General features: G+C 38.7%; 1 protein-coding gene across 4 annotated transcripts in view; it reads left to right on the top strand.

Annotated features, from left to right (window-relative positions):
* The window catches only part of grik2 (glutamate receptor, ionotropic, kainate 2), a 132,145-nt gene that overhangs the window by 20,998 nt on the left and 86,477 nt on the right, over positions 1 to 24,670 (top strand). For all 4 annotated transcript variants that reach the window (XM_083551049.1, XM_083551048.1, XM_083551051.1 and 1 more), the window contains exon 3: positions 24,051 to 24,218. In XM_083551049.1, the coding sequence (XP_083407175.1) occupies positions 24,051 to 24,218 (168 nt within the window). The remainder of the gene's footprint in view (positions 1 to 24,050; positions 24,219 to 24,670) is intronic.

Here is a 24,670-nt window from a genome sequence, read left to right as displayed (position 1 = left end):
AGACGAGCTCGTGGGGTCGCTCAGAGGCGGAGACGAGCTCGTGGGGTCGCTCAGAGGCGGAGACGAGCTCGTGGGGTCGCTCAGAGGCGGAGACGAGCTCTCGGGGTCGCTCAGAGGCGGAGACGAGCTCTCGGGGTCGCTCAGAGGCGGAGACGAGCTCTCGGGGTCGCTCAGAGGCGGAGACGAGCTCTCGGGGTCGCTCAGAGGCGGAGACGAGCTCTCGGGGTCGCTCAGAGGCGGAGACGAGCTCTCGGGGTCGCTCAGAGGCGGAGACGAGCTCTCGGGAGGAGCCTGGAGCGGAGGCGTGCCCTCTGGAGGAGCCAGGAGCTGGGCGGAGCTCTCTGGAGGGACCTGGAGCTGGGCGGAGCTCTCTGGAGGGACTTGGAGATATTGAGGCGGAGCTTTTCGTGGGCATGTCGCCTTGGAAGACTCTGTGGCGGCGCGGCGCTCTCGTGAAGACTCTGTGGCGGGACTCTCTGGAGGGACTTGGAGATATTGAGGCGGAGCTTTTCGTGGGCATGTCGCCTTGGAAGACTCTGTGGCGGCGCGGCGCTCTCGTGAAGACTCTGTGGCGGGACTCTCTGGAGGGACTTGGAGATATTGAGGCGGAGCTTTTCGTGGGCATGTCGCCTTGGAAGACTCTGTGGCGGCGCGGCGCTCTCGTGAAGACTCTGTGGCGGCGCGGCGCTCTCGTGAAGACTCTGTGGCGGCGCGGCGCTCTCGTGAAGACTCTGTGGCGGCGCGGCGCTCTCGTGAAGACTCTGTGGCGGCGCGGCGCTCTCGTGAAGACTCTGTGGCGGCGCGGCGCTCTCGTGAAGACTCTGTGGCGGCGCGGCGCTCTCGTGAAGACTCTGTGGCGGCGCGGCGCTCTCGTGAAGACTCTGTGGCGGCGTGGCACGCCCACGGGAACCTCGGAACAGAGCGGCACGCCTGTAGAAGCTCTGTGACGGCATGGTGTGCTCGCCGACGCTCGGAGATGGTGTGGTGCGTCCACGAGAACCCCGGAACACAGCAGCACGCTGGTAGAGACCCTGAGATGAAGCAGCCCTTTCATTAAAACATTGGGGCTGAGCTGCAGGCTCATGGGAAATCCGGCACGGAGCCACGTGCTCTTGAGAACCTTGGAATGGAGCACCTTCCTCCTCAAGGGAACTGTAGTGGAGATCCACCACCTCTATCCCCAACTTCCCCAGAAGCAGCCCGCTGAATTCGGCGAGTGAGCCGAATTTGCCCCCTTTGGCGCTCCATAGTGAGCTGGCTTTGGCAAGAACTTCACCAGACAGGAGGGAAATACAGAGGGCAATCTTGGCTCGTTCGGAAGGAAACCGGGAAATGTTAACAGCCACATACTCGCCGATGCCTTGCAGAAATCCGCCTAATTCGTCTTTTTTCCCCGAGTAACGAGCCGGTAATCCCCTCGCGCTCTCTGAGGGGCGTGGCGCAGCCGCGCTCTCATGATCCGGCTTCTGTGGATCTGATCCGCGAGGAGCGGCACTGAGCTTCCGGAGGAAATCCGAAGCCGGGTTCAGCTGCCGATCCGTCGCGGTCGGAATCGCGGAATGGCGAATCCGCGTTCGGTATAGGTCGGTCGTTCTGTCAGGCTGCAGACGCGGAAGCAGATAAAGTCCAATCATGTTCTTTATTGCGGTGCAAAAAACAAAACACTCATACACCAATGAAAACAAAAGCAAACCCAGACATCCGCTCGTAACGAAGTATCCACTATGAGCGCGAATGTCAAACGCCTAATCCCAATGCAAGTAAAGCTTTCGGCAATGAGTACTTCAATAAGGAAATGGAGTTCGGAGAAATAGCCAGCGGTGAATCCCGGCGTTTGAGCAGCCACGCGATTTACCTGCATGACAATACAACGACCGACAGCCTGTGACTCAAGAACGTGAGTTTATGTAGTCTGATCTTTCATGAGCCACAGCTGTCGGTAATCTTGGGAAGCAGCGTGACTGCTATCGAGGGGGGCGTGGCAGGGTGAATCTCTGACAGCTACAGACGGGGGCGTGGCAGGGTGAATCCCTGACAGCTACAGAGGGGGGCGTGGCAGGGTGAATCCCTGACAATTGTCCATTGATCACAGATTGCCACATGCACTGGATGAGCAGAAATGCAGACGTGAGCTCGTGTTTTTGGATGGTTGCTTTTAATAGGGGGTAAATGGTGCTAGTTCGAGTAAATCTGTGGGACTCTTGGCTCTAGTGTTGAAGATAAGTGCCTATTTTGGAAGAAGAGTGTGTGCTCCATATGGCCTGGGCAACATCCCTGTGAGCTTGTCCATTGCCTCATTTGCATTCTGTCTGCCGCAGCGAATTAGCAATGCTTGCGTTTGTTTTAAGCCTAATAAAAAAATCAGTTTCGAGAAAGCACTATGATGAGGTCACCATCTGTCACCTGCCCACTTCACTCCACTCACTTAAACACTTAAGAAGGAAGGAGGACTCAACTTTTTTCCCTCTTTCTCTCTTAACACAATGCTTTTATAATTCTTTCACTACTGTATATAAACACATGCACATACTCAATCACATGCAGAGAGATGAGCAAAGCTCCCAAGGCAAAAGATAATGTGATTGATTTTTCTTTCTGGTTATAGTTGCAGGGTGAGGATGTGCCTGTCATATTTTTCAGTGCTTTGTGTTTTAATATTGCATGCAAAAGAGAACATTTTTCATATAGGTTTGTGGCTGTTACAGTAGCTGCAAAGTCATATGTAAACGAGAGATTGTCTGAGTAGCATAAAATTGGTCCTAATAATAAATACATTTCAAACCCTAACTATGTTGATTGCATGACATAGCTGCCATTAACCATTAAGGTTCCATTTTTCCAATGTGAACCAGCGAAATAAATGGTCTAATAAAAAAAATGGCACAATGTGTTACAATCTGTGCTAAAAAAAAAAAAAAAATTGACTATTACATAGAAAAATAAACTAACAAAAAAGGGACACAGAGTACCTCAAAACACTTTGGCTGCTTGAAGGTGTAGAAGTGAATTGTGTATGGAGACTGTGGTATTGATTGAAGATCTTCAGGTTTGTTTGTTTTTTTAATACCTGCAGTCTGTCAGCAAAGATCTATGGGCCGTCTCTCATCTACGCCTCAGAAAACAATATGAGGAATGCCGCATAGAGGCTCCATTAAACATGGTGAAATCATATTGTTTTCTTATTGTTTTACACTACATAGTCCCAAAGAGCAGACCAGCATATGCAGACCAGATTCATTTCAACAAACAAACAACTTGACCTGTTATACACTAGGAAACACCATTTTCGAGGGGGGAAGCAGGATTGCAGTGACGATTACTTCACACCAAAAAAACACATATGATGCATCTGCACCTCTGGCATAACAGGGATTCTTAATGATTATAAAGAAACTTAAGATGTACATAGCACACATCTGAACAGTGAATAAACCACATCTCTGTGCTTATTCTGATTGCTCATACTGTATACATCATTAGCCCCAAAAGTCATGACACATTATACAGTATATTAAGATTTTAAAATGTATACTGTATTATCACTAAAATTGTGAGAGTTCTATTCTTTATAGACAGAAATAAAGACACATATATCATTACATGACAGATAATGGCTCATGTGTGTAACTGTTATGCTCATGGTATATATATACCTGGAAAGGAGCAGTTTTAGTACTTTGCCCCCTTTTCAGAAAGCTTCACATGTTTAGCACAAGAAGAATTCCTTCTGCTTGCAGTAGGCATTAACACACATAACTAAGTTTGTCTCATTTACTTCTCAATTAGTCTATTGCACTTTGGACTTCCATAGCTAAACTGAAATTAAACTGGATATCAGTTTGCTGAGTCACAAATATGACATTGGACAATAACCAAAGTTGACAACAGTTGTAGAAAAAACATTCTTTGAATATTGGATGTATTAAAGGATAATTACAGATCATTCCTAATAATATCTATGTTCTGAATATCTACAGTAAAAATATTTTTATGTTTTCTATACATTAAAGTACAGGTTTCTATAAACTGTCAAATAATAAACCAATTTCAACACTAAACAAATTGCTGACCAAATAGTTTATATACAGTAGTTGATGCTCAATATTATCACCAGTTGTAAGTGTTTATCTATCTATCTATCTATCTATCTATCTATCTATCTATCTATCTATCTATCTATCTATCTATCTATCTATCTATCTATCTATCTATCTATCTATCTATCTATCTGTCTGTCTGTCTGTCTGTCTGTCCGTCCGTCTGTCCGTCTGTCCGTCTGTCTGTCTGTCTGTCTGTCTGTCTGTCTGTCTGTCTGTCTGTCTGTCTCAGCTCCACTGGAGACTGTGCTTAATAATGTGTCTACCTTAGTCCACTTTTCCATGCAAAGTATTTTCCATGCAATAAAGAGTTGATTTCCCTCTTAATTCAAACCACCCGTTGTCAGCAGGGTTCAAAACCAGAGACTAATATGCAACCAAACACATATGACAACCTATAATTTTCTGTTTCTTCAACCATTATTTTGTTGCCATGAAAGAATATTTGACTCATCATCATGGTGGAAGTTCTACAAATGGCCAAATCTGAACCTCCAAATCTATCATCTCACTTCTTCTTCTTTCTTCTTGGCCACACCCTCTTACTTGCTTTCTAGTTTTCCCTGTATTTTTTGCTTTTTGCCATTAAAGCAAACATATTCAAAATGCTCAGCAGCTTTTTTTTTATTTATGTATTCAAAGTGCAATACTTTAAAACTAGATGTGTGCAGTGAAGCTTGTTAGTGCATATTAAATGACAGATGTGTGTTATTTGAGTTTCATTGTTGTGAGCAAAGTCTTGTGGATTTTTAGCATTATAGCAAGGTTCTGTGAGCATTGTGATGACATGCGTGGTTGCAAATTGATGTTTAGTCTCTTTGTTTCTGTGGCTTTAGACATGGGTGAAGCCAAAATAGGGATGGGGGATGCTAAGAAATGTTGGTGCACAGCAATAAAAAAATAATATGGTACTGTGTGTATACTGTAATAGTACAATTAATATAATAGTATAATAGTATAATTAGGAGAACCAACATGTTCAACATGGCAGTGTTACTATGCACAAAATGAGCTCCATGAAGATGTGGTTTTCATGGGTTGGAGAGGAAGATCCTGAGTGGCGTGGTATAGAGCTTTTACATCCACCCCAATGAACTCCTTTGGAATGAACTGGAACTCTTCACCCTTCATCAGTACCTTTCTTTACTAACACCCTTGTGGCTGAATGAGCACAAATCACTGGAATCACACTCCAAAATTTAGTGGAACACCTTCCCAGAAGAGTGAAGGATTTTATAGCAATAAATGGGACTAAATGTAGAATGGGATGTTTAAAAAGCACATACAAATCTAATGGTCAGCTGTCCACAAACATTTGTCCATATAATACATATACAGTATATATGGAATACAAATGATTTCATCTTTATTGAGATCTAGTTGACTGAGTGAAATTAAAATATTTTGAGTGAAATATCCACATCATTTAAACGGGTTCGCAAACTTTTTGCACCACCTCATGGTTGTATTAGAGCCTGTGACTGTAGCCTGAGCTGCTGTTTATTATGCAGATTTGCATAATCATTCCATTCAGCATTAAGTGGCACTTCTCCAGATTACAGGCTTGACTGAACCTGTGTATTTTTACAACATCTACAGGAGGAGGCCATAGAGCCTGCAATATTGACACAACACAGGTTGCACAAGATTGCAGATGGTAGATTGTACACTAGCACACCTTTCATATGTTATATTCACTACAAAGTTCAGGCATGTCATAGCCATGCTTTAATAATGCAGAAACAGTGATGCATTTTTGTATTAGGTGATACAATGCACAAGGTTAAAAAAAAATAGCCTTGAGCAGAAAAAGCAACATAATTTAGATCTCAATGCTGAAAATGCAACAACTATACAAATTTATTAGCCCCCAGGCCTAATTAAAATTGATAGATTATACCAGGATTTGATTAACACTAAGAATTAAGATTCCTAATTGTGAACAGATTTTATTATCATCATGTGATAATGAAGCCATTATGCTTTAATGTAAGACGTTTTTTTTGGTGAGAGTAAAATAATATGCTCATTTAGCCACAGATTTGCATGCCATTTTTTTTTTCTTCCAGTGGAAATGGGGTGTTTTCGGCTTGACGTAGCAATAATGCAGCAGTGTAGGATTTTTCCCACTACAAATCGGTCCTAGCAGCGTGTAAATGCAAATCATTCAAGAAGATCAGATTTAGGAAATGTACAGAACACATATAATACATGATGCACATCACGGTTTACTAAATAATCTCAGGCATAATTTTATTCTAATGTGTAAGGTCTACTAAATTATAATGGTTTTAAATGCACAACCCTGATAAAGTAGTTATTATAGCATCAGAGCTTTTAAAAAGGAAAGGAAAAGAAAGGATACAAAGGAGGAAAAAAAGGAAAGGAATTAAAAGTAAGGAATGGAATGAAACTAATAATCTTAATGGATTTGGCTCTTAAAATGAAGGAAAGAAAAGGAAAGAAAGGAAAAAAATAATAACCACAGTGTAATATGGAAAATGAACAGCAAAGATATTAAGCCATATATTTCTGGTGATAATTAAAATAAATTGCCTTAAAGACATAATTCCGACCGTAAACTATATTTAGGTTTATTACAATTCTCTGAGCAATTAGTTCAGAAGCCAGTTTTAACAATAGTTTAAAAAGAGTTTATGATTCTTGGAACAGAACAGTTATAAAAAAAATGGTGACGTTTCACAGTTCTCTATGTCTGCACAATAATACATGAAAAAAAATTATAATAATAATTAATGATATATATATATATTCACACACACACACACACACACACACACACACACACACACACACACACACACACACACACACACAAATACCAGGTTTGCAGCGGACAGGTAAATCAATTAGGATGTAATTGGTGATAAAATTGTAAACTTTTTCTTGCATGGCTGAACCCAAAACTCTAGAGCATTGTTCTAAGGTTAGGGTGTGTTAAGAAGCTAATCATAGACCATGTTGCAGTTGCTCCAAAGCAGCACCCTCATTAACCTACAGATTGTACAGCAGGAAAGAATGACAATCGTCTGATTAAGAGCTGTCTTCCTGTTGCTCGCTATTTTCACTGCTCATTTCAACATCTTCATGCACCCGTTCTTGCTTATCACCTTCGCTTCCAAGCATTATGCCTCTGGGGCAAAACGCTACCAGGTGCATGTTTTCATCCAGAGGTCATTCTCACTACCACGGAATAACTTTATGTCTGTCTGTCTATCTGTCTGTCTTTTTCTTTCTGTCTCTCAGTGTGGTGCAGCACCTGGGCTGTAATCGCCTGCTGAATTGTGATGCTTCTGTCAATTACAGAGTCCTGCTGCTTTCTCCTTACGCCTTAGGCCTTCTCTAGATGCATTTCGGCAGGGCAAAGCTTGGTTTACATCACTATAAGTGCATTTGACATAGAAACTGCTCAAACTGTGCTCTGCATTTACATTTGACACATTTGCACAAGACTTTTGACAGAATTTGTTCAATTATTCATTTGCTCTATTGGATTTCCGTGGCTTGCCTTGTTTTACTAGTGAAAGCTATTGGTTTTTCGAAAGGGTATAAGGGCATCACTGTTAAAGAAAATGATCCTGCCAAACCTGTAGCCTTCACTCCGCATTACCTGATTGTAGGATCAGATTTCTTTAGCTGATGCCCTTCTAAAATGGTCTGTCTACTGTACCTGATTGAAGCGTTTGAAATAACACTAGTAAAGACATCCAGCAAGGTCAGGTGAAAGTAACAGTTTTGTGTGGTTATACTGTATATTGACATTGGCAATATGACATACTTGATTGTTTACTTGTATTATATTGAAAGCAATTATAGACATTATTGACTTCACTGCTGCTTCATTCCCCCCAACTCGTGTGAAACAAATGCAACTCGATTCTGAGTGTTTTCAATTTTGTAGGGAAATTGGTTCCTCACTGAAATATTAATCCAGTCTCACTGATTCTAAATCCAGTTTCCTAATCTGTTCTTCATTAAAAATGCATCGGATCACATGCTTTATTTCAATAGACAGAAGCCTTGACGAGGGCACACGTGTAGGCAGTCTGGAAGAAGAAGCCAGCTTGATCCGGCCTGAGATGGTGGATTAAAGTTATTAAAAAAATGATGTTTATTTTAGATTTATGGAGAATCCAAGAATTGTCTCTATTTCTGTATAAACTTAATTTTCCCATAAATAACTATATAAAGAATTATTCACTACATTATTGAACATCAGTGACATAATATATTAGGGACTCAGAAGCAGGAAGTGGGAAACCGATGCACAAAACATAAAAACAAAGGTGCAAAATTCCAAATAAAATGAAACATACACCAAAAAATGAGCATGAGCAAAAACCTGACTGCAAAAATCAACTATGAAAGACAACAAACAAAAGACAACGGGTTCAGTGAATAGTAAAAACTAAATACAAGTGCTAATCAGCTGTGAACGTGAATCAGGTGTGATCCCAAACACGTGACTCGGTGCAGTGCCTGGTGGGAAGTGTAGTCTCTTGGCAATATTCAAATTTCAGCAATAATTAATCGTGTTAACGATCATTTTTTTCGATGCCTGACTAAACAGAAATTCAAATAAGTAAAAAACAAAAAATTGAAATGGCAGCATGGCACAAAATTTTAATGAGCAACTAAAAAACAGGCATTTGGTTACAAGTGTTGTGACTCATCATTTAATCTCTTTTCTGAATTAATGTTAACTTCTGTGGAGTTTTATTCCTAGGCCTAATTTCTATTGTTTTTTTGGTGACATATAACAGTTCCTGTACAAATTTTTAAATATATTTGTTTATATACAGCGTTTATTGTGTATTTATTTCCTACGCTTGTCCTATTTACTACCTACATTTGGTTTTAATTGATTCTGTGTTAACTTCCGAGCCAGCCTCTGAAATGTGTCCACACACATAAGTGAAATGTGTTTGCTGACACAGAGGTGAGGTGAAAGGTCACTAGATAGTGGCAGATGAGTGGTTATTGACTTACTAGGTGAATAATGAATTGAGTCTCTTTATTGATTATTGTAACAGTTTGAGGATGATTGAAAGTCAGACTCAACATTGGTTAGACTAGTAAGCAAAGTCATGGAGCCTAATGAAGTGTATAATCAATGCTGGAAATATGAGAGTTCTAAATAGGCATTTTCTTTAGCCTGCCCATTTATTCAGTTTGAGCTGTTTTTTAAATCAGATTGCTCTCATCTAGTTTTACACTTCACACACGAAGTGTGCTCTTCATATTGTACTTATATATCTGTATTTATATATCAGAAAGCATTTATAAAGGTTAGGTTTCATTCAGTTTCATCTCCTGAGATAGAATTAAATTTTAATTTGATTTAATCACAAATGTTGTTGTTGCCTCTTCACCCTGTCCACTTGTACATCTGTGCTAAAGGTTTTACTGACCAATTTAGTCATTTTATTTTGTTTGCTACTCCCCTTTTTTTTAATAGTTTTTTTAAATATATATTTTGATGGCTTTGACTGCTACAGCACATTTGTAAAAGCTCTTTTTTGTTTATACGATATGACAACACAGGTACAGTACAGTAAATTTCAATGCTTCATTTAGTCTCAGATTCACGAATATTTGTGCTTCTGTAAACACAGCAAATGAACTCTGATGCTTTGATTTTAAAATAACCCACTAGCGAACCGTAGTCAGAACATCTGAGTATATTGTCTTTGTAGTTTATGGTAGTTCATTCACTTGATTTGTGCATTGTGAACACAAAATGGTCTCAGTCTACTCCACATATTGATTTATAGATAGAGGATTGAGAGTTGCTGTACACATACAGTTTCAGATTTCTGTCAAGTAAAAGAAAAACAACTGGAATTGCTTTTCAAGTGGCCATCCATTGTCAGTATGAAACATATGCTTCTTATTCTATAAACATTATGTTGTTAGGTAGGAGTAAAAATTGTATTGGATCAGTGACAGAAAAAATTATTCCTGTATACAGTACGTTAATAAAATGTATAGTACATGCATGTATTTTGTCTACCATAAACACTTTCATCACCCAGTATTACAGTCAGTAACTTTCATGAAGCATGAATACCTGAAATGTGGCTTGTATTTAAAAGATTAATCTCAGTTAAATGTAATACAATAATTTTGAATAACTATTTAATGGTACACAAATGAACTATTACACATCCTATATGTTGTAATGTGAACAAGTAATCTAAAATCTCAGCAATTCTAAAATTTCTAGAATCTCAAGCATCCCCTTTTGAATCCAGTTGTAATGTGAAAACTCTACTGAAGCTATCAGCAGACATCAGTTTCTTTGGCACAGATTTCTAACAACTTGATAAGAAAATCACAAAGTTTAGTCCGAAGCAGGTCATAGTTTGCATCAGAAATTGGTAACATGAAAGGCAGTTAGATTAGGTAGTGCACCATGATAGCAAACCTGAAATAAATGAGTTGTTTGCACTGGAGCCATGCTACAATTTCCTTGAACATAAACGGAACTTGTACCCAGATCTGTACTTTTTCGTGGAATAATGTGTATGTGTATACCACATCAGCTGTCTGCTTCAGAAAATCTTTGAGAGGAGCAGAAAGCCACATTTCTCTTGTACAGTACATCTCATGAATTACACCATATGCCACACACATAGGTGCAGGTGTCATTCAATCTGCTGCACATAATAGCATAACATCATAAAAAAAAAACACAGAAGCATGGTGAGTCGTGTTATGTTTGTGACTCCAAGTGAGTTTGTGATGATGTAAGATGAACATATATTGTACCAGGGTTTGATAGAGTCAGAAAAATGCTGCAGGTGGGTCCTGGGAACAATTTTACTTGAATTGGGAGGTTTAAAAATTAGCCTGAATAAAATAATTATTATGCAAAATATTTCATAAACTGCCGTATATTTCTCTTCAGAGCATTTTATTGAAAAATAATTTACAATATATATATTTTTTGTCTTATTATTGAATATCTTCTAGCTTTTGGATCATTGTGTTTTAAGAGAAAGCGTAGCTATTGTCATTTAGCAGCACAGCCTTAAAGTGTCTCTGATCTAAAAGAGATGGCAGATGATTTTCTACTACCTAGTTGCCTCATATGAAGTATGTTATTAGTTCCATGTAATGTCAAATTCGCCAACACATTGTGGCAGTCTGCCTTTCTGTGGTTCGACATGATGCCACAGCGAATGTGTTCACAGCCTGACAGCACTGTGCTTATGAGAGACCCAAATCTACAAACACATATTATTATCTCATGTGGGTGAGGTGGCATAGCAGCTCATACAGGCTTGTTATTACACTGTCTGGGCCTGCAACGCTCAGAATCTCCTCCTGCACCTCCTGCGGTCTGTGTGTGTTTCTCAGCTTGGGTTCCTGCTTGGATAGAGTGTGCTTGTATTTCATCTCTCAAGTATGCACGCGTGTGTTTGTGTGTGTGGGCAGCGGAGGTGTTGGCAGAAACAGCTTTAAACCCAAACAGGTGAAGACGAGATTGTGTAGGAGGCCTGAACTTGCACCATGATGAGGACTTGGTGGCTGCTGTTGGCTGTGTGGGTTGTGGTGTAACATGGCTTTTGAATTGACTCAAAACGTCCTCTGGGCAGGAAAACAAGACCAGAGAACATCAGTGTCAGATTGCTGGATATCCGAATTTTAAATCTGACCTACCTTTTATAAAGCATAACTTATAAATTGAAAGCGATGTTTGTATACTGTATCTGTGCCCTATATATACGCTTTGATTAGTTCATCTCACTCCTACGGTGTGTGTGGCCCTTAATTGCTGGCTGGTGATCTGCAGTTTCCAAATGAATTAACACCCATAACGTGCCTATGTGACTGCGAGTCTCATTTATTTACAGCCTTACACACATGTGCCACTTAGAGGCTTCATGCCACTTAGGAGCTTCCCACCTCCATTTACAAACCCCGAACATTAAAGAGTTTTCTAAGCCGCACACTCCACGCTTCTGTCTCTGAAGCTCACTGATGCCACACAAACACGACTCACGCAGCAAATTTTTCCCACACGCCCCAGCGTTTTGAATAAATAGGCAACATTATGCAGAACACTGAAAGTGATTACCTGCTTTTAAGAGCCTCTATGAATATTTATGAAGGGCTACTGTCACTGTGTATTTCCGAGGATGTTTTTTTGTTATCCTGCTCAGGACTCTTAACATTCTTTGAGCAAATCTTTGATGTTCTGTCTTGAACATTAACATGAAGCGGGAATTGATGAAGGCTGATGTCACGGAACACCATAGTGAAAGAAAGAGGGAGAAACAGAAAGAGTGAAAGAGAAAGAGAGAAAGAGAGAGAGAGTCAGATGTGTTTAGATTTTTTGTGGATTTCCATGGGGAATTGTCATGGCTGGTTAAAAGATGTGTTTATTTCTTGGTCTACACCCAAGGCTTTTTGATGCCGTGATGATGAAAACCAAACTATCTGTCAAAATGAAAATCACAGCCCCTGGCGTATACTGAGGGGAAATATTATTACATCTGTAAAGAAGTAATAAGAACAGCTTTAGCTCTTGAGTTATGGATAGTGACAAGACTTGCTTGCTTATACTTCCTTTTTTAAATTTCTTTGCAGCATCTTGTCTGCATATAAAAAGTTTGAGGATTTGTGGGAAATGAAGGATTTAATATTTTCCATCATAGCCAAGTAAACCAGGGTATTCTGTTCTATTTGTTTATAAAATAGACTAACTGAGGATACATGGACATATGTGAGGCTACATTAGAGGCCTATGTAAACCGTGACTGCCATCTGTCCTTTTAAAATAAATCTTAGGGAAGGAGTGAATTACCACAATTCTTTCACTGTGCTCTTTATCCATCTCATGGGGTATGGGTGTTTGTGTGTATTTGTGTGTGTGTGTGTGTGTGTGTGTGTGTGTGTGTGTGTGTGTGTGTGTGTGTGTGTGTGTGTGTGTTTGTGTGGGGGGTGCCCAGCCTTGCAAAGGTTCCTCTGTTGCCATGGAATCCACCTGCCCATGACCTTGCAGCTGATCTGTAGTTCATTATTTAAAATGAGTAGCTGTAGTCCATTCACTCAGCAAGGGCCAAGCAGCCAGGACAGTAAGCCATGACCCTCGTCTTGTTATGTATGAAATGTGTGAGGAGACATGCAGTGCGCACACACACACACACACACACACACACACACACACACACACACACACACACACACACACACACACACACACACACACACACACACACACACACACTCCACTATGTTACTGGGCACAGCTTGTTGTAAACAATATCTGCAAATTCTACTGAGAAATCATGCTTGATGTTTGATATTTGATCAGTGCACAGAAAAGAGCCTTCAGTATCTCAGCCATGATGCCCTGCCATTCTAATTCAATGCACACACATTGATGTTTCTGTTTTCTCTACCAGAAAATAGAATTTCTGTCAATTTGATTTGCTACCCTTTGTTTTCTCATTATCTCTCATCCAAACACACCAGCAGCATTTTTTACAAAGACAATAGTAAAAATATTCATCCTGGATTTATAACCAAATCCATTGCGCTGATATCTTCACACACAAAACCCCCAGCATCGGCTCAATTTTATCCAGGTACCTTTAGAAATGTTCAAACAGATAAATAGGGTCCTGGCCCCAATTCACAAGGAAATGTGTTCTGAACAAGATGACAAATGTGCTGGGAATAATTCTCGACATGATGATGGAAGCACTTCCCTTTAAATAGGGTACGTCTTTGTAATGCTTACCCTCTTTTTCTTCACGTCTTACAAAAAAAAAAAATAGATCTTTCTGTTTCTTGGGACTAGAATAGCTCTTACCTTTCCAATTGTTCCAAGCTGTGGCTTGTAGTCCTGGGAATCATAGCGGCTTCTTTGTATCTGTGAAAACCAACATCCCTTGGTTTTTATTTTCATAGAAAAAAAATGAATATTTTTTTTTTAAATAAAACAGTTTGTGCACTGGTTTTTCATTTTCTGTTTATCCTTTCATCTTGCTATTCCTGGCTGGTTAAGAGTTGACCCTTGTGGCTAAGGTGTAGTAAGTGTTAAGAAAAGAACCAATGCAATGATTCACTATTGATCCACCAGCCCCTCACATATGATTATTAATGTAAAAATGCATAGCTAAATTAATCTTCTCCTCCAAGATGTACCTTGATCGTTTACCCAGACTCCCCAATGAAAATGATGAGCCTCACGAGGCCCATTTATATCTCATTAGATTCTAGGCTGATCTTTTAAATTGGACAAGGATTATCACACAGGCCTGTGTCAGGGACTAAACCATCTAAGAAATGAGAGAAAATGATATCTGAACACTTCTTCCCAATCATATCTCTATCCATGCTGCTGAGATCATATCACACACTTGACTGCGAGTGGAAAATCAATACGCCATGGCCAAGTTCAAAAAGAATGCTCATTAAAAAAGAAGAAGGCAGCGTTTTCGTGACTCTCGTGGAGTTGATCCAAAGTGGGGGAGTCAAGCTGGAGGAAGTCTTAGCATTGTTAGGCAAATCGATCTGCTGTAGGGAGGCACAGAGAGGAAGAGAAGTAATAAGGTTTATGCTGAAGTGCATTCACAAAGTGGTACCATCCAAAAGCAGAAATGAAAGAGCATATGGCCAGAGCGACTAACTGCTCACCTCAGCAGGTAAGAAATTAGCTGTGTTAACACAGTATGTTCTGGTGTGCACTCAGCCACTTTGTCAGCTTTTGTTGCTCAGGATCCTGTGCTTTACTCCCTGCTGTATTCACAACTGTCTAAAGAGCACTTTAAGCTAGAATTCCTATTAATCTATGGGTCAGATACATTCTTTAGAATCAGCTCTTCAACACGTGGGCAATGGACTCATCTTCTGTGTGTTGATTTATTATTTTCAATTTTTTTGTTAGGCACACTCTACAGGCTTTCCGTGATCTGACCAGTGACCTTTTGTTTAGAACCATCTGTGTGAAAAAAGTCTTGCTGTGAAGTTTTATTTTACTATGGAGTTTGTCAGTAAAGAGGAAATAAACTTACTAGATGTCATTTATTTAAAGAGTTGTCTGACAGAAACAGATGGAGAGTTGTAGGTCAGCTTTAACAGTCTAACCCTAGTTTTACTTTGGTTGAACAGTTTTGGAATAAAAAGAAAAACTTTATATAACAAAATGAAAATTGCATCAGTGAATCACTGTTACATAATGCATTGATTTGCCTAAATTATACTAAAAGTTTGAATGTAATTCACTAGTACTTTGTTTTTTTTAAACACAGGTATTACATTAAAATGTAATTGCGATTTAAAACAGTATTTCTGTGTGGGGTCTGTGAAACATTTTGTTACATTTGTGGAAATCACAACTGCACCAAACATGAACCGCCCTCTATTTAGCCCCACAGAAGGTGTCAGTCCCCTCTTTGAACATTGCTCCCCTATCTGGATCTGCCTTGAATATCAGTCCCCTTGCTGAATCACTCTGTGCTTGTGTTTCACCATGGACATTGTGTACCTCTTAGCTATTGTGCCACCTCACTGTTCAGTGGAAAACCTTGTGTCTCTGAAAACGACAGGCATCCAGGATCCCAAATTAAGGACATACAACAATCCACACTTGCATCACCCTGCTGTACAAATTCTTGACACCACCACTATTAATGTTACTATATGTATTATCAAGTTCATATAGTTATTAGCCTGTTTGACTGGTTACTTAAAGTAAATGTATTTAAATGAACTGAAAGCTCAAAACAGATAGGCCTATAAGTAATGTCTAATGTCTAACATCTTCAATTGATCGATAGTTCAGGAACAGATCTATTATTCTTCAATAAATATGCAAGATAATTTTGTATACCTTTAAATATTGAATGCTATAGTTATATTATATTTATACAATACATCTCTGGGCCTGATTATACAGTAAATCATTATTTTGGTAACACCTATGATTGAGATCAGTTTTCAGAATATAATCCTCCTCTGATATTCTGTCCACAGTTTATCAATACTTTTTCTATTAGTTGGAGTCAAATCAATACATATACATTTTCTACAGGAAATGTAGACTGTGAATGTATTTGGTTCATTTTTAACTAGACACATACCTCTGAGAAGCACCTGCAGGACACCTGCAGGAAAAGGAAGAGCATTATTATAAGTCTACTAATCTCCTGGATTGGTCAATACTGAGGTATAATAAAAACTAGCACTGAGCACCAGATTTCCTCACACCCCTCAGCCTCTTCCTGTCTCTTGCATCACAGCTTTAGCTGTGATAAAGATGGAATGTGTCCTATAAGCTGGTTACACTACGCTATGCTTCTCGTTACGCTGGGCAGACACTATGACACTGATAGCCATCAAGCTGTCACTATCAGGGAAAAAGAAAGAGGCAATGCGAGTATCCTATTTTCCACATAAATAAACTCTAAAGCAACATCAAGCAGAAACTAGCACTGTAATTAATTTCTCTGGGGATTTTTTTTCCTCCTTCAAAACAAATTGAGATGGATTATACTTCATCTTTGAATCTCTGCCTAGTCACTATGATGGACAGATGCAGAGATTAGCTATGCATGTCCTGCATGCTAACAAGTTGAGAAAAACAAGGGATTAGAAAGTTCCTATCCTCTTGAATGAACTTTAAATATAAATCATAATTTATTTGTGCATTAGCAGTTTACAGAGCTACTGAGGAGTTATTAAAGTTTCACACTCATTTGAGATCAGTTGTCTAATTCGGGTTAAAGGTAGTCCTTAAAAAGCCATTACAGTCTCCTAAATTTGTATGAATAGGACTTAACTTATGTATACACCTTTAATTAGTTAGAGGAAAGGCAAGTAACATTTTCATTTTTTCATTTCATCTTCTCCCGCTTATCCGTAATTCGGGTCGCGGGGGCAGCAGTCTAAGCAGATTCCCCAGACACTTCTCCGTGTCCAGGGATCGGGCTGTCAAGGCCCCTGCCTTCGACTGCTGCCCAATCCTCTCAGCACCAGTCCCTTACGGTCCCTCCTGCAGGTGGTGAGCCCACGGGAAGGCGGCCCCACGTCGCGGTCCTTGATTTATTTTCCTCGTAAGGGTCCCCTGGAGCATAGAGGGTTAAGGGCCTTGTTTAAGGGCCCAAGAGTGGCAGCTTGGCGATACCGGGGCTTGAACCCCCGACCTTCCGATCGGTAACCCAGCGCCTTAACCGCTGGAGCCACCACTCCCCCTAAGACAAGTAACAAACTCTATTTATTAGATTTTTGCATTATAACACTTTACACAGTATGCGTGAGCAATAGCAGCCATCACTTGTGATATTTGTGTGAAATGTGGCAAGATGAAGATTGTATTAAAGTTATATTAAGTGCAGTTAGAAGATCAATGGAAGTGGCTAGCCATCATCAGTCAGTCTGTGTATTTGCCCTTGAACAAGTGTGTAGGAATCTAAGCGAATGAGATGAAATGTTTGATGAGTGAGCTTTTTTTTTGGAGACTAGATGTCCTTGATTTGAAACAAACACACTTCTGTTATTTCTAGTCTGAATGCACCATTGCTTTTGCTTTAAACTAAGCTTAAATATGAGAAAATACTTTATGTGGGCAAGTGCAGGAGGTTACATGCTGATAGACTTATTTTTTTAACAAGCTATGCACCTATAGTGGAGAAATAAACATACAGTAGAATCCAAATGAAAGGAATAGTGATTAATGTCATGAACGAAACATTGTATAATGGTAAAACATCACCTGTGAATTACTGCAATATCACGCATCAGTAATTATACAATAGTATGTTGTGTTGTAGGTATTGTTTTTGATAGAAACAAATTAAGACTAATCCTATGGCTGACATTTGATTGTGTATGCATGTTCTACGTGACACATTATTTCCAACATTAAAATTAGTATATAGAAGAGAAACTAACAATTCCATCTTATTGCTAGAGATAATATTTACATAAGGTATATCAGTAAAACATTTTGTATTTCACTCACTAACTGGGCTTTTTAGTTCTGACCCTGTTTCAATTATACACAATGTCTTAAAGCAATTTGCTGGCACATATCCTATTGAAACAGAGGCATTGTTGACAATCTTTCATAAGTTTATAGCAATTCCCAGTTTAACAACTAGATCCATGCTATTTTTATTTTATTTTGAAACTTGAAAGGCTTTTATATATATATATATATATATATATATATATATATATATATATATATATATATATATATATATATATATATATATATATATATATATATATATATAAAACCCCTTTTTTTTATTTCAAGGTACATGCTTAGCCACAGTTGTAAAGTTTTGTGCTAGAACATTTTGCACAGACAACACAGTTTTACTCCTGTCTCTTATTCTCTTTCAACATTTAGTGTTTGGTGCAGAACCTTTCTGCAACCCTCAGTCCTGTATATCTCAGTCTCATTGCTCCAATAAAGTGGTAACCCACAATCAAAGCTATTATAGTTAGCTCAACAGCATTAATACTCCCGATTGACTGGATTACTGAATATATTCATCAAAGGTACCCTTCCAAGCCTTTTATAGGGAAGAGCAGACGTGCCAAAATAGCAGCAACTGCATCTATTGATTCCTGAGCAGTGTGTGGAATCTTAACATATTAGAGGAAGAGAGAGAGAGAGAGAGAGAGAGAGAGAGAGAGAGAGAGAGAGAGAGAGAGAGAGAAAGACAAATGGATACTAAAGATAGAAGGCCCATAGTGCCCATAGTGCTTCAGCATTAAGTAATAATGATGCTTCCACTAATGATGTTTCCCTGTCTACTAAAGACAGATGCAAAGTAACTCAGTGTCTATTAGAAATTCACTTGGTAATTCATAATTAAATATTCAGTAGAGCTACCTTTTTAAGTACCACGTTGTTTATTATATGCTAAATAAAGATTTGTGTATTTTGCCTCAGGGTATGCAAATGTAATCTTAACACGTATGTTTAAAACACATTAAACTCCACACCTGCAGTTGAAGCTATGCAAACAGTAGGTCTTGTGCATAAACTAGTAGCTTAACACTTTAACCTATGCATGTCCTTTGTTGGTGTATGGGTGATCAACTAAACATTTGAATTCCATGCAAATTCTGTAATCTTCAAAGGAAACTACATATCCACCCAAACAGAATATTTTAATTGGAGTTTGTTTTTAATAGCATTAAATAGCAAAACTGTTCAGTACTGTATAGAAACTGTTGCTTACTTCAGTTTTTATTTTCTTAACCAACACAGTGAAATCAAATGTAATTGATCTGAAATCAGCAAGAGAAGATCATCCACAGGGTGTCTGTTGTTGGCCAGAGAATATAGAATTGATGTTCTATGAAAATTCCATTCAGTGTTCTATGGGAAAGAAAAGGCAAAAAGGCAAATCTATTTTAAGGTTTCTCACAAGTTCAAGGCTCAATGATCCCACAAGCAACTTTCTATGGGAGTCTAGAAGAGCACAATTGGCACTTCTTTTCTGGGTAAAAAAAAAAAAAAATCACTTTATTTCAATTTTCTTCTGTCAGTTAGGGCTACATCAGCCAAATCCTCTTTGTCTACTTGTTCACACAAACTAAGCACATTCAGCTGCTCTGACACTGTGTAAGTAGCAACAAAAAGGAAACAAAGAGGTGACTGTCTATACATCCAAGTCATCACTCCTTTTGCAAGAAAATAAGGTGGGATGAAACAGAGAGAAAGTTGAATTTCAGAAATGGAAAAAAACCTTTTATTGGGGTTATTAAAAAAAAAAACAATATTGAACAAATTGGATTGTATTGGATTGCCATGAGCCACTAATGAAGTGCTAAGCAGTTGTAGAATAAGGCATTAACAAGAGAAAAGCTTTTCCAGCTTGGTTATTAATAGTGATATGAAATAACAGTGGAAAAGCTAAAAAAAAAAAAGTCTGCAATATCAATCAAAACAGGTATAAAAATAATGCATATTTCTTGTCATCCACTTCGACTGTAGGCAATTTGCTGTTTTGTTCCTCAAGGCATTTGAGTATTGATCAGTTTGCAAGGTGATCTAATCGTGATCATATCGGATTGATCATCTGTTAGGATTATGATTGCTTTCACTCTTTATTGTTGAATTGGAAGTATCAGATTGAAGCCCCTTTGATCCTGTTCAGGAGGAAAATTGCTGCTTTTCCTATTGTTCTGCCTGCTGCTATGTGAAATATAAACACTGGTAAATTGTGCCACATTTAAGTAAGTGTTTCCATTCAATGCAGAAATGAGTCTATTGTGGCATTATTGATCGTGTCGATGCTGTGGTTGAGAAGAATATGTTACGGCTGCTGAGTGTACTATCGAACGGCGTGTCGCACATGGGTTTGACACATGCTGCGGGCAGACACAGGGCATTGCTCACAAGACTGGTGCCCAGCTGAACCAGATCACTCATTGCTGGGCCTCAGGCTAGAGGAAACCAAGGCAGCCAAATAGAAGCGCAATTGTGAGAATATAATGAGCTGCAGTGCAATATTAAGCACAGACAAAACACAGAATTGTTACTGACATTTTTAGCTTCAAAGCCAGAACGTATAGATGCTTTTGATGAGTAAATGAGATCAACTGCTGAAGCCGCATAAAAGTTGTCATGTCCTTTGGTGACCTCCGAATCATTTTCTAATAAAAGGGTGAATATGCATTCATGAATTATTTCTGCAGTAGTTCCACCACAGAAAAGATATGGTGATCTGTCATGCCGTGCCTTGTTTGCTTGCTAACGACCTAGTGGCTCACTGAAAGCAAGAAAAGTTAACAAAAATAACGTTAGAAGATAGACAGAAGCATGGATTTACATTCGAAGACTGGAATGAAAATTTGTAAAAATCATTCTTGAGGCAGTCGACACAGTCCTATGAAATGACTAAATTCCTAAACTTACCAAGATACCTAGCTATTTACTCCAAAAAAGGCTATGTAAATTTTCTCTTTAGTTGTTTAATGAAAGTGAAGGCAGATGCAGAGTTTATAAAAGTTTATAAAAGTTAAAACCATAGAAAACTAAAAGACTACGAGGCTAAACAAGTCATGAAGCTATCGAACAAGATAAAATAAGTTGCAGATGATAACAACAACCATGAAAGACATATGTATAATGCTTAATACTAGTGTAAAAATGTGCTCAAATGCTAGTGCTCATTAACAACAAAAATAACACAGGTGCAAAGCAGTCATGTGACATTTTCCAGTGAGCTGTAGTGGCTGATGGGAAACCGTCCAGTCCAGTCCAGATCTCATCCAACATAACCCTTACATCTTTACGATGTTGGAGGCTCTCTGGGTGGAAGAGATGTGTGATCGGGTATGTGGAAGATAGACAGATAGATTTCTCTGTGATGCAGTCGGTAGCTTTCACCATCCTTGGTCGCTAGCCATTATATGTGAAGGGCTGGCTGGTAAAAAACCTTAAAAGATCACACATACATACAGACACACACAGACACACAGAAACACACACATATAGTAACCATAATGAATTGCTTAGTATCACTATTGTTGAGCAGGTGTCACTTTTATGATGCCACCCAATTCTGCTGGAATTACCATTTCTTTCTCAACCAAATGTTTAAAAAAAGCATTATTTTAGTTGTGTGACCTTTCATTGCCTTCTTCTCTTCTAAATTCTTAGTCATTATATTCAATAGGAAAAACAGATGGATTGTTTTTTTGTTCAGGAAAGTGGGTGTCAGTAAACATGACATGGGATTTTTAAAGTGTTAAAACCCAGAAAACTGACTGATTGTGTCAAAAAATTAAGAGAGAGAGAGAGAGAGAGAGAGAGAGAGAGAGAGAGAGAGAGAGAGAGAGAGAGAGAGAGAAAGAGCTTAGAAGAGACATCTGTAAAAGTCAGTTTAAATTCTTCAACATAGGTCTACTTCACTTGCTCAGCTTCACACTCCTCTAGTCATTTGCTAGATCCTTTTACTGCTCTTTTCACTTTCACTAATGTTTCCTCTACTTGTCTGTCCACACTGCATTATCATTTTATTGGAGCCAAAGGAAGGACTTTAGCTGCAAATGTGCTCCCTCTGTGTGAAAAACTGGCTCCAAATGCAGGCTTCCAATTATAGTACATCCTTCTTAACTGATGGTTATTAATTCCTTCAAACTCATTATGCCATGCAAAATAGGCTTCCCCCATGGGAGGAATATTAATGAAGGAGAAACTTTGCCACATTACCATTGCAGACCTTTTCTGTTTCTTTATACTCTGTCTTATTGTGTATAAAGAGATCATTATAAGATAAGTTTCAAACTTAAGAGTGTCAAAAACAGACCTTTTTTTTTTTTTTTTTAAACTGCAGTTTCACAAATACTTCAAACAGTATACAAATAAATATTTATATTTATCGCAGTGGCAGATGCCCTTATCAAGATCGACTAACAAAGTTTATTTCCTGCCTGCCATGTATGAGCCCTATTTCCTGTCTACTCCAAACACATCTGAACCAGTCTTAACACTGCCTGTGGAGAATATTGCTGTATGGAATGTGGATATATATACAGTACAGACCAAAAGTTTGGACACACCTTCTCATTAAAAGAGTTTTCTTTATTTTCATGACTATGAAAATTGTAGAGTCACACTGAAGGCATCAAGGGCTATTTGACCAAGAAGGAGAGTGATGGGGTGCTGCGCCAGATGACCTGGCCTCCACAGTCACCGGACCTGAACCCAATCGAGATGGTTTAGGGGTGAGCTGGACCACAGTGAAGGCAAAAGGGCTAACAAGTGACAAGCTTCTCTCGGGGAACTCCTTCAAGACTGTTAAAAGACCATTTCCGGTTGACTACCTCTTGAAGCTCATCAAGAGAATGCCAAGAGTGTGCAAAGCAGTAATCAAAGCAAAATGTGGCTACTGTGAAGAACCTAGAATATGACATTGTTCAGTTGTTTCACACTTTTTTGTTATGTATATAATTCCATATATAATTCCATATGTGTTAATTCATAGTTTTGATGCCTTCAGTGTGAATCTACAATTTTCATAGTCATGTAAATAAAGAAAACTCTTTGAATGAGAAGGTGTGTCCAAACTTTTGGTCTGTACTGTATATATATATATATATATATATATATATATATATATATATATATATATATATATATATATATATATATACATTTGAGAAAACATCCATTCCTGACAACTTGAAAAGTAAATCGTAAATACATTCGACACATTAATTGGAAGAAAATCAGATTTCACAAAAATACATTGTACTCTTATAACAATACAACATTTGTCAGATTGCACTCTGCAGGAGCTGCCTTTAAGAAATACATCAAGAAATGTGGCACCATGGTGGTGTGGCAGAAAGTGTTGCTTTCTCACAGCTCAACGATTCCTGGTTTGATCATAGGCTTCAGTTATAGTCTATGTGGAGTTTCATTTAATCTCCAAGTTTGTATGTTTTCACTCTGATCCTGATTAAGTGGTTACTGAAGATGAAAATCAGGAACAAATGAATGATTTAAGGATGAATGATTTACATGGTGTGGCTGAACTCTCTAAGTAGTACAAGTAAAATGGAATCCAGCTTATACTCACTTTACACTGAGCAAACAGGGGTAAATCACAGCCTGATCCCAGTAAAACACTTTCGTCATGCCTTACTGCTCACAGAGGTCTTGATTGATTGAACCACTGGCCAATCAAGACACATTGATCTAAGAGTCTCCAACATGGCCAGCATCCAGTCATCTAGTTTCTGTCAAAACAATTCTCAAGAGAATGCCTGTGGTTGAGTCGACTCTCTTGAACTGAATTACAAAACATCTATATGTGCACTTTATGACATATTCCTTTCCTCTTTCAGTAATAGCACAGTTTCTTTATGATGCAATTTGTTTTAATTGTTTAATTCATATCTGGCAACAATTATGCTGATTAAAGTCTTTCTTTTCTTCCTTTACAGGAGGAATATTTGAATCCATTGAATCTGGGCCATCTGGTGCTGAGGAACTAGCCTTTAAGTTTGCTTTAAATACAATCAACAGAAACAGAACCCTACTGCCAAACACAACACTAACATATGACATCCAAAGGATAAACATCCATGACAGTTTTGAGGCTTCCAGAAAAGGTATGACATTCAAGTTATTGCGCTCGATGAGTCATGCTATTTAAATTAGTCACACAAGCAGACGTGGGTTTTATAAAAAAAAGTTTTGTTAATTAGGGTAAACATTTCTGTCGACTTTGTAGCCAGGCAGGGAGACTGGAGATGGAGATTATAATAACAATAATAATAATATTAAAAAAAGACGTACCTACAGTTTACACACCATACAAATCAATGGAAAATGATCCTTATTTGATTATGTAACAGTATACATTCTGAAAAGTTATTGTTGGCTAATTTAAATGACATTGGATTAGAAATGATATAACTTTATTGTCATTGCACAAGTTACTGTACAAGGTAACAAAATGCAGTTTGCATTTAACCAGAAGTGCATTTGTAGCAGTCTTAAATATTTACTTATGTACAGGTTGGTAAGACTATGATATATGATATATATAAATAATGACAGA

The sequence above is a fragment of the Silurus aristotelis genome, assembly GCF_946808225.1.
Source record: "Silurus aristotelis genome assembly, chromosome: 1".
NCBI classification, from domain to species: Eukaryota; Metazoa; Chordata; class Actinopteri; order Siluriformes; family Siluridae; genus Silurus; species Silurus aristotelis.
Note: the sequence above shows the minus strand (reverse complement) of the source record. Positions and strands in the feature narration are given on the sequence as shown.